This window comes from Ursus maritimus, unplaced genomic scaffold (genome assembly GCF_017311325.1).
Source record: "Ursus maritimus isolate PB19 unplaced genomic scaffold, ASM1731132v1 scaffold_18, whole genome shotgun sequence".
NCBI classification, from domain to species: Eukaryota; Metazoa; Chordata; class Mammalia; order Carnivora; family Ursidae; genus Ursus; species Ursus maritimus.
Window position 1 is genome coordinate 26,122,705 of NW_024424230.1, and position 14,915 is coordinate 26,137,619.

At 40.6% G+C, this 14,915-nt stretch overlaps 1 protein-coding gene and 1 pseudogene across 4 annotated transcripts in view; one reads left to right on the forward strand and one right to left on the reverse strand.

The window, feature by feature from the left end:
* Positions 1-3,176: 3,176 nt before the first annotated feature.
* HDHD2 (haloacid dehalogenase like hydrolase domain containing 2) overlaps positions 3,177-14,915 on the forward strand; it is a 34,524-nt gene continuing 22,785 nt past the window's right edge. Inside the window, exons 1-3 of one of the 4 annotated variants that reach the window (XM_008691677.2) lie at positions 3,177-3,333; positions 9,846-9,956; positions 13,567-13,775. In XM_008691677.2, the coding sequence (XP_008689899.1) occupies positions 9,856-9,956; positions 13,567-13,775 (310 nt within the window). In that variant the 5' untranslated portion in view covers positions 3,177-3,333; positions 9,846-9,855. Of the gene's footprint in view, positions 3,334-3,518; positions 3,711-9,845; positions 9,994-13,566; positions 13,776-14,915 lie in introns of those variants that run through there. The other 3 variants (XM_008691680.2, XM_008691686.2, XM_040632542.1) reach the window with 3 other exon arrangements.
* Positions 10,703-11,483, reverse strand: LOC103664578 (annotated as a pseudogene).

Below are 14,915 nucleotides of genomic sequence, written 5' to 3' on the forward strand. Positions count from 1 at the left end.
GCAGGTACTGAATGCCTATTGGCCATGCCTGAATTAGAGACCACTTGCAGCTGAACCAAAGAGATGTATCAGGGATTCTTAGTTGATTATCTGGCTCATGTGAGTAACTAACATATTTGGCACTTAGAAGCAGTGTTCTTTTGGCCTTAAAAAGATCCGATGCATGAGTCCAAGTTTAAGCCACTGAACAGATTCAATAGATGCAGTTAATTGAGAGCGCTTCCATTTCTCCACAGGCCATACAGAATTTTAAAAGGAAAGAAAAGAGAGACCTTGGCCTTTTGCCATTTTCTCATAAACCTTGACAGCACACCTTCATGCTCATTTAGTGGCAGGATAAAACTATCTGAGGTTGATATTCATATCAAAATATTTCATCTCTGGAGGCCACTTAACACAGTTCTATCTTCAGTGTCCCTGAAGGGAGGTCTGTAAGCTTTCACAGGTTAGCCCTGATTTCCCCAGAGCAGTTGAGATTCAGTAACCATAGTATCTTACTTAGTTGACCGTAACTTCAATGTTTGCTTGCCTGCCCACATGCTCTCCCTTAGCCATTTTCAATGTTAACAGTTGGTGATCATTCTAGATTGCAAATATCCATGATGTTTATGGTCCTAATGTATGCTGACCCTGTGTCTATATGCCTCTGACCTATCTCAGGAAGGATCTTGGCTCAAGTGTAGATGTTAACCAAATTCATACCCTGATCCTTAGTTAAGAATAGTGGTTTTCAAGTTTTGATTGTTAATGGTAAACCAGATTCCAAAAGGGATAACACAGAACTGTAATGCTCCACTATTTAAAACTCATCTAAGATGAGGGCAGTCCACTTATTTATTTCTAGTTGAAGCAGGGATGGGGCCCAAAGGCCCACTCTTCAACCTCCACCCCACTCTTGTCATCCTTCCTAAGGAGCTTCCACAAAACTCTTAAGTTTTCAAAAACATAGTTAAGAAGTATTTTTAATCCCTACATTAGATACAGTAGGCAATGTGATCTGTGGTCTACCGGTACATACTATCACTTGAGTGTGAATGTACTCATGAAGTGACTTGAGAGAAACCAATATATTTGAGTAGTAAAAAGAGTGGGGGATAGGATATTTCTAATATGCCAAGCAAAACCTTTTATCATGACTTGAGACAAACTTCCTAAGACCTCAGTTGTTTTCAGTTTCTTCATCTGTAAAACTGGTCAAGAACTATTTCAGAACAGAAATCTGCTCCAGGTGATTTATATATGTATACCTTTTCCAGGTCACTAATCTTTGATTCTAGATGTAACTCAACCAAAGAGATGTTCTCCCAAAGTAAATGTTTTTAGTGAAATAAATTACTTTCTCATTGCCTCATAGTTTCAAAGTTATTACCGATAAATAAAATTTTGATACTAAGTAAAATGGAATTATTTTTTGCTGAAATTTTTCTTGGCCCTGATTGGTCATTAGATGCCAGATTGTGAAAACATTCTGTGCAGGGACTTTAGACACATAGTGGGCACTGTCCAAGGGTATTGATCAAGGTGAGTTTTGCAATCCTGCTGTTTTTGTTTCAGTTCTGACACTCTTTCTTTACTCCCGCTTTGTGTTTTTGTACCATCTTATTCTTTTCCAAATTCAGTCCCTCCTTTTTTCATCAATAACTGAAAAAATTTTTTCATTATTGAAGTATAGTTGACGTACAATGTTGTTACTTTCAGGTGTACAACATAGTGATTTGACGGTTCTATACATTATGCAGTGCTCACCTCCATAAGTATGGTCACCATCTGCTTAGATATCCTTTTCCTTTACTCATCTTGCCTTTGGCAAGCAAAATCATTTGAGGAATGATTAGAGGAGGAAGTCATTAGTTCTGTTCAGTCGTGCCACATAGTGAGTAACACTATCACACTACCAAGCTGCCCAAGCCTAAAACTTAGTAATTATCTTGATGCCTTCCTTTCCCTTACCAATGTAATCTGTCAACAATTTCTCACTGTTTTACCTCCTAAGATCTCTTGAATTTGTCTCGTTTCCCCCACAATTTAGTGCAAGCATCTCTCTTGTAGCCCTGCAGTAGCTTACCCGGTCTTACGTACAATTTGGCCCCTCCCCCATCCATTCTCCATACTGCAGCCAGAGTAAGCATTTAGAAAAATGCAAGTTTCACATTACCCACTTGCTTAAAATCATTCAGTGCTTTTTAGTCTGGTTGCAGCTCTTAGTTCTGAAGGGGAAACTAGGAGCAGATTCCTTTTCGTTCAACCAAGTATCCCTCACATAGAAAACAGACTTAACAAATATGAATAAAACAAAAACAACCTCCAGACCGAGTGGGGAGGAAAAGTAGAGGGGTCACTAGTCCAGAGGAAAGTTCTAGCTCACAACATGGCAGACTGCAGCACTGGGCCGAGGGGATATTGGATGGGTTCTGGCAGCACGAGTCCCCAGGCTAGGAGTTTCGTATGTGCAAACCTGAGTGTGTATCCTATTATGTCAGACTGCTCCAGAAAGTTTTTCAATTAGTCGTTTTCATAGAGAATGCAGAGGATGGCCACCTCTGCACTCAAGGAGTTTAACTTACTTGGATTAAAGGTAGCCAATGTAGATCAAAGTAGAGTCCCAGTAGGTGCGTGGGAGGGGAGCAGTGAGGGAGATGGTTCCACGTACCTCAAGATAATGCTCCCCTAGGGACGATAGGCAAGGCCTGTGGTTGCTGTCTAAGGAGGCAGGATGGGAGAGTTGACAACCTAACGTTTTGGAATAGCTGATGTAGGAAAAGAGGGACCTCGTTGCCTGAGGTAGTGGTTAACACAGACAGCTACAAGTGCCAGATGTTATTCAAGTAGCAAAGCAGAAAATGACTTCAGAGATCGGTTATTTCACGGAAAGTATCGAGGAGATGACTTCCGAGTTACGCCTCAAGAATGGGCATGAAGTGCAGCAAGGGAGGGTGGCAGCAAAGAAAAGTACTCAATACTTGGTTCACCAATGATGCTGTAGAAGGGGAAAGAGCTGCTGAGCAAAGGCAGAGGTTTCGTTTATCCTCCTTCATCTGGGGCTAAGCAGGCCGCGCCCTTGAGGGAGCGGGTCTCAAGAACAACTTTTCCACGTCGAAGGCGCTAAGAAGCAAGACTAGAGGGTATCCGAAACCCGGAGGTAGCCGTGGGCGGATGGGGCGGAGTTGGATGGGGAGAGGCGGGACTTCCGGTGCGGCCGTCGGCCCAGTTTCCGGGGTTCTAGCGGACGCTTGCCTGGCGACCTGGGCTGGCCTCGAGGACGTTGCAGACGGCGGGGCTGTGCTGACTTTCCTGGTTGCGGGGCTTTTGCTGAGGACGGCGTGCGGAGCACGGGTGAGGAGCCGTTCTCGGACGGGCGACCTCCCACCCGTGCGGAGGCTGCATTTCTTTGTGAGAGGGCCCGGTGACACTGGTTGCGTCTCTAGGCCAGCCCCTTCTGGGCCGCGGACCAATCCGCGCGCGCGCTCCGAAAGGACGGTCCCACCCCTCCGGGTGGGGGTGGGTTCCCGCGGCCGCCAGGCCAGCACGCCTGCGCGGACCGGGGCGCCAGGCACTTCTGCCGGGTACCCGGGGGCGGGGGCCTGTAGGTCTTCCCGGGGCACATCGCGATTCTCGCGTGGTAGACGTTTCTCGGGATCTGCCCTTGGACTCTGTTTCGAAGCTGGTTCCCCTTCCGGTCAGTCTGGCCGGGTCCTGGATTTTGCACTGAGGTAGAGTGCATTGACTAGTCCTGAGGCCCTTTCCAGTCCAGGAGATGGAGGAGATCGCAGTTGTTAGTGCTGAAAGGCCTTTGTTCTTGGAATTCTACCAGTTACTGAGACCGGGATTCATGAATTCAGTTAACTCACAAGCCTATACTGCGCGATCAGTAGTGCAGTGGAAAAGGCAACAACAGCTCCTTTCCTCATAGAGCTTAACAGTTTGGACCGAGTGATAGTAGGGATAATAGGAGCAAGTTAGGAGCTCCTGGCCCAGCCCTGGGCGAAAAGGAGTTGGACTTAGGAATGCCAGAGGAAAAGGATGCTAATGTGAGACCTCTGAACTGCAGGAGTTGGCCAGGGAGAGGGAGGATGGTAGGGGACCGGTGGTAGAAGTCAGGGTACAGAAGTGGTTCCAGACAAAAGTCCAGCGATGAGGAAGGTAGAGTATAGGGGTGGTAGCCTACTGCAGTGCGTGGAACTTTGGTGTGGGAGGAGAGAGTTGGAGAGGTAAACCAGGGCTCTGCACACCATTGTTCATTGTTCAGACTTTATCTTGAGGGCAGTGCAGAGCAACTGGAAGATATTTAATTGGATAGTGACTGAATAATAATGTCATTCATTGAGTGCATACAGTGCTTCCAGACTTTTCTACTGCAAGTACATAGGGAGGAAAAGACAATTGTATTCCCCAGGAGGTCTAGGAGGCATATTCTGAAAAGCCCCAGCCTCCCAGGAGAAAATTGTTGAAATCTCTCGTTTTAAGTATTTATACAAGATTTGAATGATGTATCAAAGTATATACTTGGTTTGGTATAAGATATTTTCTCAGATCCTCAAGTTATTCTGATGGCTTTAGGACTTCGCATCATGTATATCCTGTGATTTCTGTAGCCCTTGACACATGCATCCCCACATACACAACCCAGCCTTTCTACTTGCGGAACAGTGTTCACAATACATGTGTTATTTTCTTTAACTGTCCTGTCAACCATTGGAGGTGGGTGTAATTCTTTCTACTTTAGTAATGAAGAACCTGAGGCTGAGAGGTTAAGAAAATTGCCCATGTTCACACAGCTAGTGAGCTGACCTTCAAACCCAGACACGTGCAACCCCTTAGTTCTTGGGACTTCACTGCACTACTTAGCTTTGGGGAATGGATTTGGGCTGGAAATAAGGAGAAGACTTGAAGCAGAGAAGACATTTAGGGAGTTGTTGAAATAGGCAGGATGAGAGGTGATTTCAAAACCAAGATAGTTTTAGTAATGATGGAGAGAAGCGGGTGGATTCAAAGGAGGTAGAGCTGACATGATTCGGCATTTGACTGCATGGGAGGAAGGAGTGGGAGTGCCTGGTGGCTACCTCTGGATTGCTGGGGCAGCCATTCCCTCAACAGGATTGTAAGGAAAAGAGCAGCTTTGAGGGTAAAGAGGGCTTGTTGGCCTGAGGTGCACTGCAGTATTCAAGGGGAGATGTGCCTCTGAAGCATCTCGAAGAGTTCCTTTTGGCATGAGGGAGAATTTACTTTTCTTCTTTGCACTGAATATGTGCCGTTCATTATCAGTTGTTGATGACTTTCTGAGGTATATCCGCTATAACCTGTGCAAACAATGGGAGATGGGGGGGCATGGACCCAAGATAAACAAAAGACATGGACTACTTCTGAAGCCTTTGCCTGTTTTTTGGAGGTGACACATATATTTTACCTTTATACTTTATCACATATTAACCTATAGTTCAACTAACAAGTATTGCAAACGTACAGACAAGATCTTGGCAGAAGCGGTCAAGGCCAATACTGGGACTAATTGAGGAAGTATGTTTTGAGGTTTGAGTGGGGCATCTTAGTTTTTTTCTTCTAGGCTCAGTCAGTCACTCTCGGATATGTAATGCTCCAGAGAGCATTTTAGAATTGAAAAGGTATGTTCTGTGGAACTGATGAAAGCAAAAATATAGCCTTTTAAAATGCTTTGGTAACATTAAGCCTATGTGGATGCCTCAATAAGGGTTAATATTATCACTATTTATCATGACCGTTTGCTGGCTCTAGTTGTACAGGGTTTTTTTTCTTTTTAACTACAATTCTTTTGTTGTTTATCCAGTCTTGTTTAGATTTTGTTCTTTAATTACCTGCAGAGTTAACATTTTGTATTGAGTACAGATGTCGCCCAAACTTCACTGACGTTTTTAAACTTTGACGTAAAAATGGTGACCTCTCTTATTAGACTTTTTCTGGTGACTTTATATTTTATGATACTATTGCAAGTAATATTTTAAAATTAATTTTCTAATTATTTTTAGTGACATAGAAGTGATAGTGATTTTTAATATTAGTTGCTATACTTTCCTGCTAGTTTAGAATCTTGAATTTTTGTATATACAATCATTACATGTATGAATAACAGTAGTTTTCCCTTTTCCAATCCTTCTAGCTTGTTTTTCTTGCCTGATTGCACTAGCTAGGGTATTTACACTGTTAAATGGACGTGATGATAGTTGCATCCTTGTGTTATTCCTATCTCAAAGGAGATGTTTCCAGTGTATTACTGATAAGTCTGATGTTGGCTATAGGCTTTTGGTAGATAGTCTTTTTTTTTTTTTTTAAGATTTATTTATTTGACAGAGAGACAGCCAACGAGAGAGGGAACACAAGCAGGGGGAGTGGGAGAGGAAGAAGCAGGCTCCCAGAGGAGGAGCCCGAGGTGGGGCTCGATCCGAGAACGCCGGGATCACGCCCTGAGCCGAAGGCAGACGCCCAACGACTGAGCCACCCAGGCGCCCCTGGTAGATAGTCTTTATCAGCTTATGGAAGTTCCCCTCCATTTTTATGTTGCTTAGAGTATTTTGTGTGTATAGATGCTGAATTTTATCAAATGCTTCTTCTGCATGAACTGACATGATCAGATATTATTTTACTTCTTTCATCTGTTAATGTGGTAAATAACAGTGATTGGTTTTCTAATTTAAGCCAACTTGGTATTAGTAGGATAATCCCAATTTGGTCACGATGTTTTTTTATCTATTACCAGATAGGCAGTTATTTTCTTTCAGCACATTGAAAATATTATTCTAATGTGTTTTGGCTGTCATTGTTACTAGTGTGAAGTCAGCTATCAGTCTTTTGTGTCTTTGAAAGTAATGTGTCTTTTCCCTTGGCTGCCTTCAGGATCTTTGGTTTGCTTTCAGTATACAGCGATTTAGATATGGACTTCTTTTTATCTTGCTTGGAATGCATTGGGCTTTCTGAATCTGTACGTTGATAGTTCTTCATGGTTTTTTTACACAGATTTTCAGTCTTGTCTTTTATCTGTTAAACATGTAGTCCTATCCAGTGGATCTGTCTGATAACCACATTATCACAGGAGCCCTTACAGGCCTGCTTTATGCACACTTGTTTCTGTAGGTTCTTCTCCCTTATGGACCTTGTTTCTTTAGGTTACTTGCTCATTATGCTTAGAATTTTATTTGATTTTATTTATGGGATTTCTTCGTTGTTTGGGCTGAAAGTAATATCTTGGGGAAGGTTTGCATTCACTTCAGCTGGGCACCTGCTAGTCAAGGTCATTCTAATTAAAATCTTGAAGGTTCTCTGAGGACTTATCTTCGATAATGTGGGTTTAGTCTGCAGACTGGGTCCAGGGCTGGTTTACGGTTCCACATTCTCTGTGGCACTTTCTTCCTTTTCACTCTTTGGGCCAAGTTTCATAGCAGTTGTTTTTCTTGTAGTCGACTGAGACAGGGTGGCATGGGAGTGCCAGTGATGGTTTATTTCTGGCTCATCCTTACAGTGAAGGCTCTGCTTTTACATTGGGAGGATCTGTCTCCCCAGGTGGGCTCTGAATTTTACTTTTTATTCCCTGAAGTGGCCAAAGAGGTGGGGGACTCAAGGTAACCAGTGTGGGCAGATGCTCTTAGGGCCAAAACAGACTTCAGAATTCCGCTTCTCTCCTGGTTTGTTGCTTTATTCAGATCTAAGAAATCCTTATTTTCTTCCTTGCTCCTTGAAGCTTTATACACACACACACACACACACACACACACACACATATACACACACCATATACATACATGTACACCCTTGAACAACACGGGTTTGAACTGCACTGGTCCACTTACATGGCGATTTTTTTTTCAATAAATACAGTATAATACTGTAAATGTGTTTTCTCTTCCTTAGGATTTTCTTAATATTTCCTTTCTTTAGCTTACTTTATTATAAAAATACAGCATACAATATGTACAGATACAAAATACATGTTAATCTGCTTATGTTATTGGCAAGACTTCTAGTCAGCAGGTTATTAGTAGTTAAGTTTTGGTGGAGTCAAAAATTATACTTGCATTTCCAGCTGTGCAGAGGTCAGCATTGCTAACCCCTGTGTTGTTCAAGGGTCGTGTGTGTGTGTGTGTGTGTGTGTGTGTATTTTAATTTAGTATTGTTAGGGTTTATTTGGAGAGTTAATTTGGTTACTTAGCCAGCTATATTATTGGATGCCCAAGTCCAAGAATGATTTTTTTTAAAAAGAAGCATACCAGAGTTTATACATTCACAAATATGTATTTACTTTTCAAAGGGGTCGGTATGGGAGATTACAAATTTCTGCCATTGCTCAAGATATGTTTGGAACTCTTTTTTTGGAATTGGTTTCAGAGCTAGTAGCATATTCTTTTAAATTTCTTTATTGGCTACATTTTTCATCCTTTAAAGATGAAACTTGGGCTTACCAAAGGATCCAGCAGTCACACTCCTAGGTATTTACCCAAATAAATTGAAAACGTCTGTTAATGCAAAAACCTGTGTATGAATGTTTATAACTGCTTTACTTATGATCACTGAAAACCAGCAGTACCAAGGTAAAATTCAACAGGAGAATGGATAAACTGTGGTATAGCCACATTGTGGGATACTATTCAGTAACAAGAGGAATGAGCTTTCTTGATTCTGGCAAAAACATGGATGGATCTTAAATGCATTTTGCTACGTATTCTATGATTTTATTCATAATGACATTCTGAAAAAGAATTAGGGACAGATTATCAGTGGTTGCTGGGAGTTGGTGGAGGGGAGAGCAGTTGACTACAGAGAAGGTACACAGGGGAATTTATAGGGTGATATCTTTGATACTTGTTTGTATGTCTGGAATATTTTATTATGAAAACAAGAAATAGAAGAAAAAAGTGAATAAGCTTAAAAAAACTAAAAATGGAGTCCCAGCCTCTTCTCTTTAGCTTCCGTACTGTTCTTACCCGCTCTGTTATTTTTAAACCGTACATATGCCTTATACTTCACTGTATAGATGAGGTAGCTCATAATAAGCAAATTTTAAAGGGGAAAATATGCAAAAGGAAAGTTGGAAGTGGTTAAGGTAAGGAGAACAACTCCTAACTAAAATTACTTTATAGCTTGAAATTTCCTTCTCGTTGACTGTAAACACTGGTAGCTCTTTGACCACATATACCATATCAGGCTATCGTGGTGGAGATGGGCAATTAGAACATTTCCTTTTTTTTTTTTTTTAAGATTTAAAAAATTCATTTTATATATTAGAGAGAGAGCACAAGCACAGATGCATGTAAGTGGGGGGAGGGGCAAAGGAAGAGGGGTAGAGAGAGACAATCTCAGGCAGATTCCTCCCTGAGCCTGATGAAGCTCTGGCTCAGGACCCTGAGATCATGACCTGAGCTGAAGTCAAGAGTTGGACACTGAACCGACTGAGCCACCCAGACGCCCCTGAACACTTTCATCATATATAGCAAAAGATGAAAAAGATTTTGCCGGTGATTGAAGGCTTCCATCCACCCATTCTTCAGATACATTTGCTCATATTTAAAATAAATGAATGAATTGTTCCACCAAAGAATTATTTTAAGAAATCTGAAAGTAAATAGTAACTTCTCTTTTAGTACTCCCCTTCCATGGTTTTAATTGAATATATATATTTTTTAAACCCAAATATTATAAAAGTTTTATGGGTAAAATTTTGGATTTTGGATTTTTAAAAACACATTTTTTTTTCTCTAAAAGAGAAGCAGCTTAACACTAAGCAGTATTTTTCTGGATCTGAATGATATTTTTGAAGACTTACCAGTTTTTAATTGTCCATTGTTTCCTAAACTGTATTTTTAATTTCATTTGCTCTCTCCTAGGGAATGAAGGATGGCAGCACGCCGTGCATTAAAAGCTGTTTTGGTGGATCTCAGTGGCACACTTCACATTGAAGATGCAGCTGTGCCAGGCGCACAGGAAGCTCTTAAAAGGCAAGCTATTCTCCAGGTTCAGCTGACAAATATGTTTGTAAGTGCCATTTTACCAAGGCAGAGCATTAGCTAAATGGATGGCCCTAAGATGGCATTTTACCAGCTTACCATATATGCAGGAACTGCCTTGGCTTGAGCTAGAAGATGTATGCACTGTGATATCCTCCAGACACTGTTTCCTCAACCTTTATTAGGTTTGGCCTTTCGATCTAGTCTTTTTGTTCTTTGTGTGTGTGTGTGTGTATCTTTATATACGTCAGTAATGTAAATTTAGGAATGAAGACTTAAAATTCTAAGGTATGGAATAAATAGCATTGGAAAATCACAAATGAATCCTGGAATCATAAAATGAAACACACACATTCACAAAAGCATAGTTTTGCCCACTCCCCCTTCACCCAAAATCTAGCACTGAGTATGCAACTGCTCAAGTAAAGTTTAGTAAGATACTTGAAATTTTATATTTGTTTCTATCAACTAAATTTAATGCTTTTGAAGGTTAGAGACTGTCTTATATATTTTTTTTAATTTGAAATACCACTTTATTCTGATTCTAAATGAAAAGGAATGGGAATGACAGTGACAGACGAGATTTCACCACTGGATATTGTGATGGGATTATAGCAGTCTCCTATCTGAAACTCAGGAGGGCAACAGTTGCATTCCAACACAGCTAAATATGCAGGTCCAAAAAACAAAGGTACTTTTTAAACTACCACATTCACTCCACAGCCCGCTCATCTCCTTCAGCGTCCCAAAGATGAAGCATGTGTTCTGCTCAGCAGTATCGTCAAGTAGCAGACACGCTGCACCATTGACATCACAGGGCAGTTGCCTCTAGAGCTAGACTTCTGATGCTGGGCTCCAGCTGCACCTTCTCTTGGGTCGTCGTCCTCCTCCGGGAGAGCAGTTGTCTGAGCTGCATCTAGGTTGTGCTCATACTGTGCTGCCAGAGCTGGCCCCATGGCAGCCTCTCGTGGGACGGGAGCAGGCATGGTGCCACCCCAACTTAGGGTCTGCAGTTAGTTTCCTAGCAAGCCACGGGAAGGGCTTTTCAAAGTGGTAGTTACTTTTGTCAGAAATGTTGTAGTACTGAAGGTTCCTTCTCTTGGTGGAAAACAATAGATTTTACCTTAATTGTCCTGTCCTCAGCGTCCACTTGGTTGCCACACAGCACAGTGGGGATGTTTTCACACACTCGTACCAGATCTCTGTGCCAGTTAGGCACATCCTTTTGAGTAACCCTTGATGTTACATCAAACATTATGATGGCACCCTGGGCTTAGATGTCACAGCCATCTATCAGCCCACCAAATGTCTCCTGACGAGCCATATCCCATACATTGAACTTAATAGGTCCTCTCTTGGTATGGAACACCCAAGGTGATGGACCTCAACACCCAAGGTGGTTACATACTTCTCAGGTTCACCAGGCAGATGACGTTTCACAAATATAGTTTTTCCAGTACTACCTTCACCCGCCAATACAAGTTTGAGCTGGACTTGGGGTTCTCCTTGGGCAGCCATCGTGCTGGTGCTTCCAGAAGCATCTCCTGCCATCTGACTGACCTCTTCTATTTCTGATGTATCAATCACAGTATTTAACGCAAGTCTACATACAAACTGGGGATATGGGGAAAGTTTATTGATTATTCATTAAAGTTTTTTAAAGTGAACTGAATGTGAGTGTTTGCTTCTGAGTTCTGAAAAAAATACTCCTCAATATGACAGAACTAATAATGTTACTTAGTACTTTCATCCTAAAATAATTTAGGAAAGGTTTCAAAAATCAGCAATACTGAGCATGTGGTGCTTATCATTTTCCAACTTTAAACTATTCATAGTATGCTGTTATTCAGAAAATGTAGTGACCAGTGTCACAGATCCAGGTAGTAGAGCAAAAGATTGACACAGACTTCGTACTCTCAAGGAGCTTATTTCCCGTTTGGGGAATCAATAAACATGAGGAGGCTTATATATCTGGTAGGCTTCAGTTGGAATCTATCAGTTTCGTTAGAGTTACGATATTCATTATAGGTGGACAACATGTTTAAAGCCAAAAGAAAATCCGTTGCAGGGTTGGACTTTCTCTTGACACTGTTTCTCTCCTAGGTAGGCATTCTAGGGAAAAGGATGCCTATTGATCAGTCTGTTCTCCTATTGGATAAGAGCTTTTACTGTTTTAACGGTGAGCTTTCTAATCTGGGTCGAAAGAAAGTTCTTTTTATTTCTGGTGAACAGTGGACGACATCTCTAAGTTGGTCAGTAAACTGTGAGCCTGCCAGTCTGGGGAGGCAAGAGTCTACACACTATTCTCTTACTGGCACTGGGGGCTTTCCATCCCAAAGAAATCACTACTCTGTCAATGCTGGTTTGGGTTTTTATGGAAACAAAAGAAACTAAGGGAAGTTGAAGGACTAGTCAGAAGAAAAGTTTTTTTAAAAAATGCTCATTAAAAGTGATGTGGTAATTTCTGTACTTGTTCATTTTTAATTATTTTGATGGTAGTTATGTTAAAGTAATCAGTTTCTTTTGAGAGATAAATCACCAAATTTAATGTGTTTTTCAGAAAAGCTATCACATAGATATTACACAGATAATCATGATTACAGTGAACCATTTAATCATGCAAATGTATTTAATGTTCTTTGGGTGAATAAGTAAAAATATTTTTTCTGATTTATTTGCTTGCTTGCTTTAAATTGTGGTTAGTGCTGTTATGTTTTGTGTCCATTCAACACAGGCATAAAATAAAAAGCAACAGGGTATTGATATAAAATTTTAAATTGTGGTTAAATTAAAATTATTTGTAGATTTCGGGTTAAAATACTGTAGGTCTAAGAAAATAATTTCCATATTTAAAGAAAGCTAGACTATCACGAATTCTCTGTCTGGTACCTGATTGCCAGTGTAGGTTCCAGCAGCAGATCACGGAATCAAAACAATCCTGTATGTAGGTGTTCAAGGAGAAAACACGTTAGGTCTGTACAACTGGAATGTTTCTTTGAGCATTCCAGGTAGGTTCTGTTTATTAACATAGTAACGTATGAGGGTTTAGCCAGTCTCTGACTGCGAAGAGGGAATAAACATCCCGAAGTGTCCTCTGTTCTCTTAATGTAGCAGATCAGAGGCTGTACCAGAACATAGATCCGAGTGAGTTCCCATCTGGGCCCTACTGCCCCCAGCTGTGCAAAGCTGAGCAGTCGCTTAACTCCTCCTGGCTTCTGTTGTCCCATCTTTAAGAGAAGCTTGCACTAGTAGACAATCTCTAAGATAACTTTCTCATCATCTGTGAGTACAGTGGTTACTAAGCTTGGTTTTTCAATTCTTTACTAAAACCCTGGGGTAAAACTTATAGAAGGCCCTCAAAAAGGTAGGCATACATGGCTTTAACAATTAGATGTTGCAGCCTTTGGAGATGAAGTGGTCCGCAGGGTGTGGATGATTTGTAAAAATCTGGGTAGGTTACAAAATAAGCTTATTGGCCATAAAAGCATTTACTTGGTGACTTACTCTTCGTTTTCTGACCTTTGGCAAGTGCTAGCAAATTAGGCTGTCTGGGACTGGAGTGTAAAAGCTGCCTATTGACATCTGACTTTGACTTTCCTAGGTTACGCAGTGCTTCTGTCATGGTTAGGTTTGTGACCAATACAACCAAAGAGAGCAAGCAAGACCTGTTGGATAGGTTGAAAAAACTGGAGTTTGATATCTCTGAAGATGAAATATTCACGTCACTGACTGCAGCCAGAAATTTAGTAGAGCAGAAACAGGTTCGACCCATGCTGCTAGTGGACGATCGGGCGCTCCCTGATTTCAAAGGTAGGGGACATTTGGAAAGATACAGAAATTGGTTCTTCATGTTTGCTTATAATCATTCTTAAAACTGGACGCTTACGAGTGTTTTTGTCAGATTTCCTCTTATTATTATTGACGTGGTCAACAGATAGTTTTAATCTAAATTCATGTTTCTCAAACCTGTTTTGACTATACTCCACAATATGCACACATAAGTATAGTAACCCAGTAGATACGTATTTGTGTGTATGTATGTTAAACAATACTTAGTATATGAGATGTATTCTATTTTCTATTTGGTTTACTTTATTGTTTGTTTGAATTTGATGCTGCTTGGAGCCTGCCAGATTAGCTTCACAATCTGCTCATGGATCATGGCCCACAGTTTGCAAAAACACAGGTCAAAATCACTTTGTATATTATAATCTTCAATCCGGGAGCCACTGTATTAACTGATTAAATGAAATAAATTAAGATCTACTTACTTAAAAATAGGTGTTGGAATCTTATATTTTATTTCAGTTTCTGTTAATAGAATTGATCTGATCCCACTTATAAATGATTGATTATGAGGAGTTTATATTTATGATGGGTTTGGCTTTCAAGACTGATAAATAAATCTTAATAATACTCTGAAAAAAAATAGATATCATTCTGTGTATCGTGTGAAGTTTTTGCAATGACCATAAAGTATTTTTAATCACAATGAAATAAAACTGTTTCTCTTTGGAAAAATTAACAGACTCTGGGAAAATATCCTGGTTTTATGAAGCTTTGCCACATTACCTCTTTTTATAAATGACATTCAGGGTGAAATGACACAATATAGAAAAATGGGTGTAAGTACCTCGTTATAAAACCATATGATGGCTTTACAAATAATGATTAGGGAAATTCAGCATGAATATATCGTCAGGCAGAACTTCAAAACTTGTCCCATCAGGAAATAGAACAGTGTATCAAGCAGAATTATTACTTGTAAGAAACAGAAGCCAACTTTGGCTGAATGAAACAGAAAATACATTTATTAAAACCATCTCAGTGCTGACAGGAATATAAAATGGTACACCTCCTATGGAGAGGAATTTGGCAATAGCTAGCAAAATTGCATAGGAAGCAGAACTGCCACTTGTAGGAATCTATCCCTAAGAGATAGTTACAAAA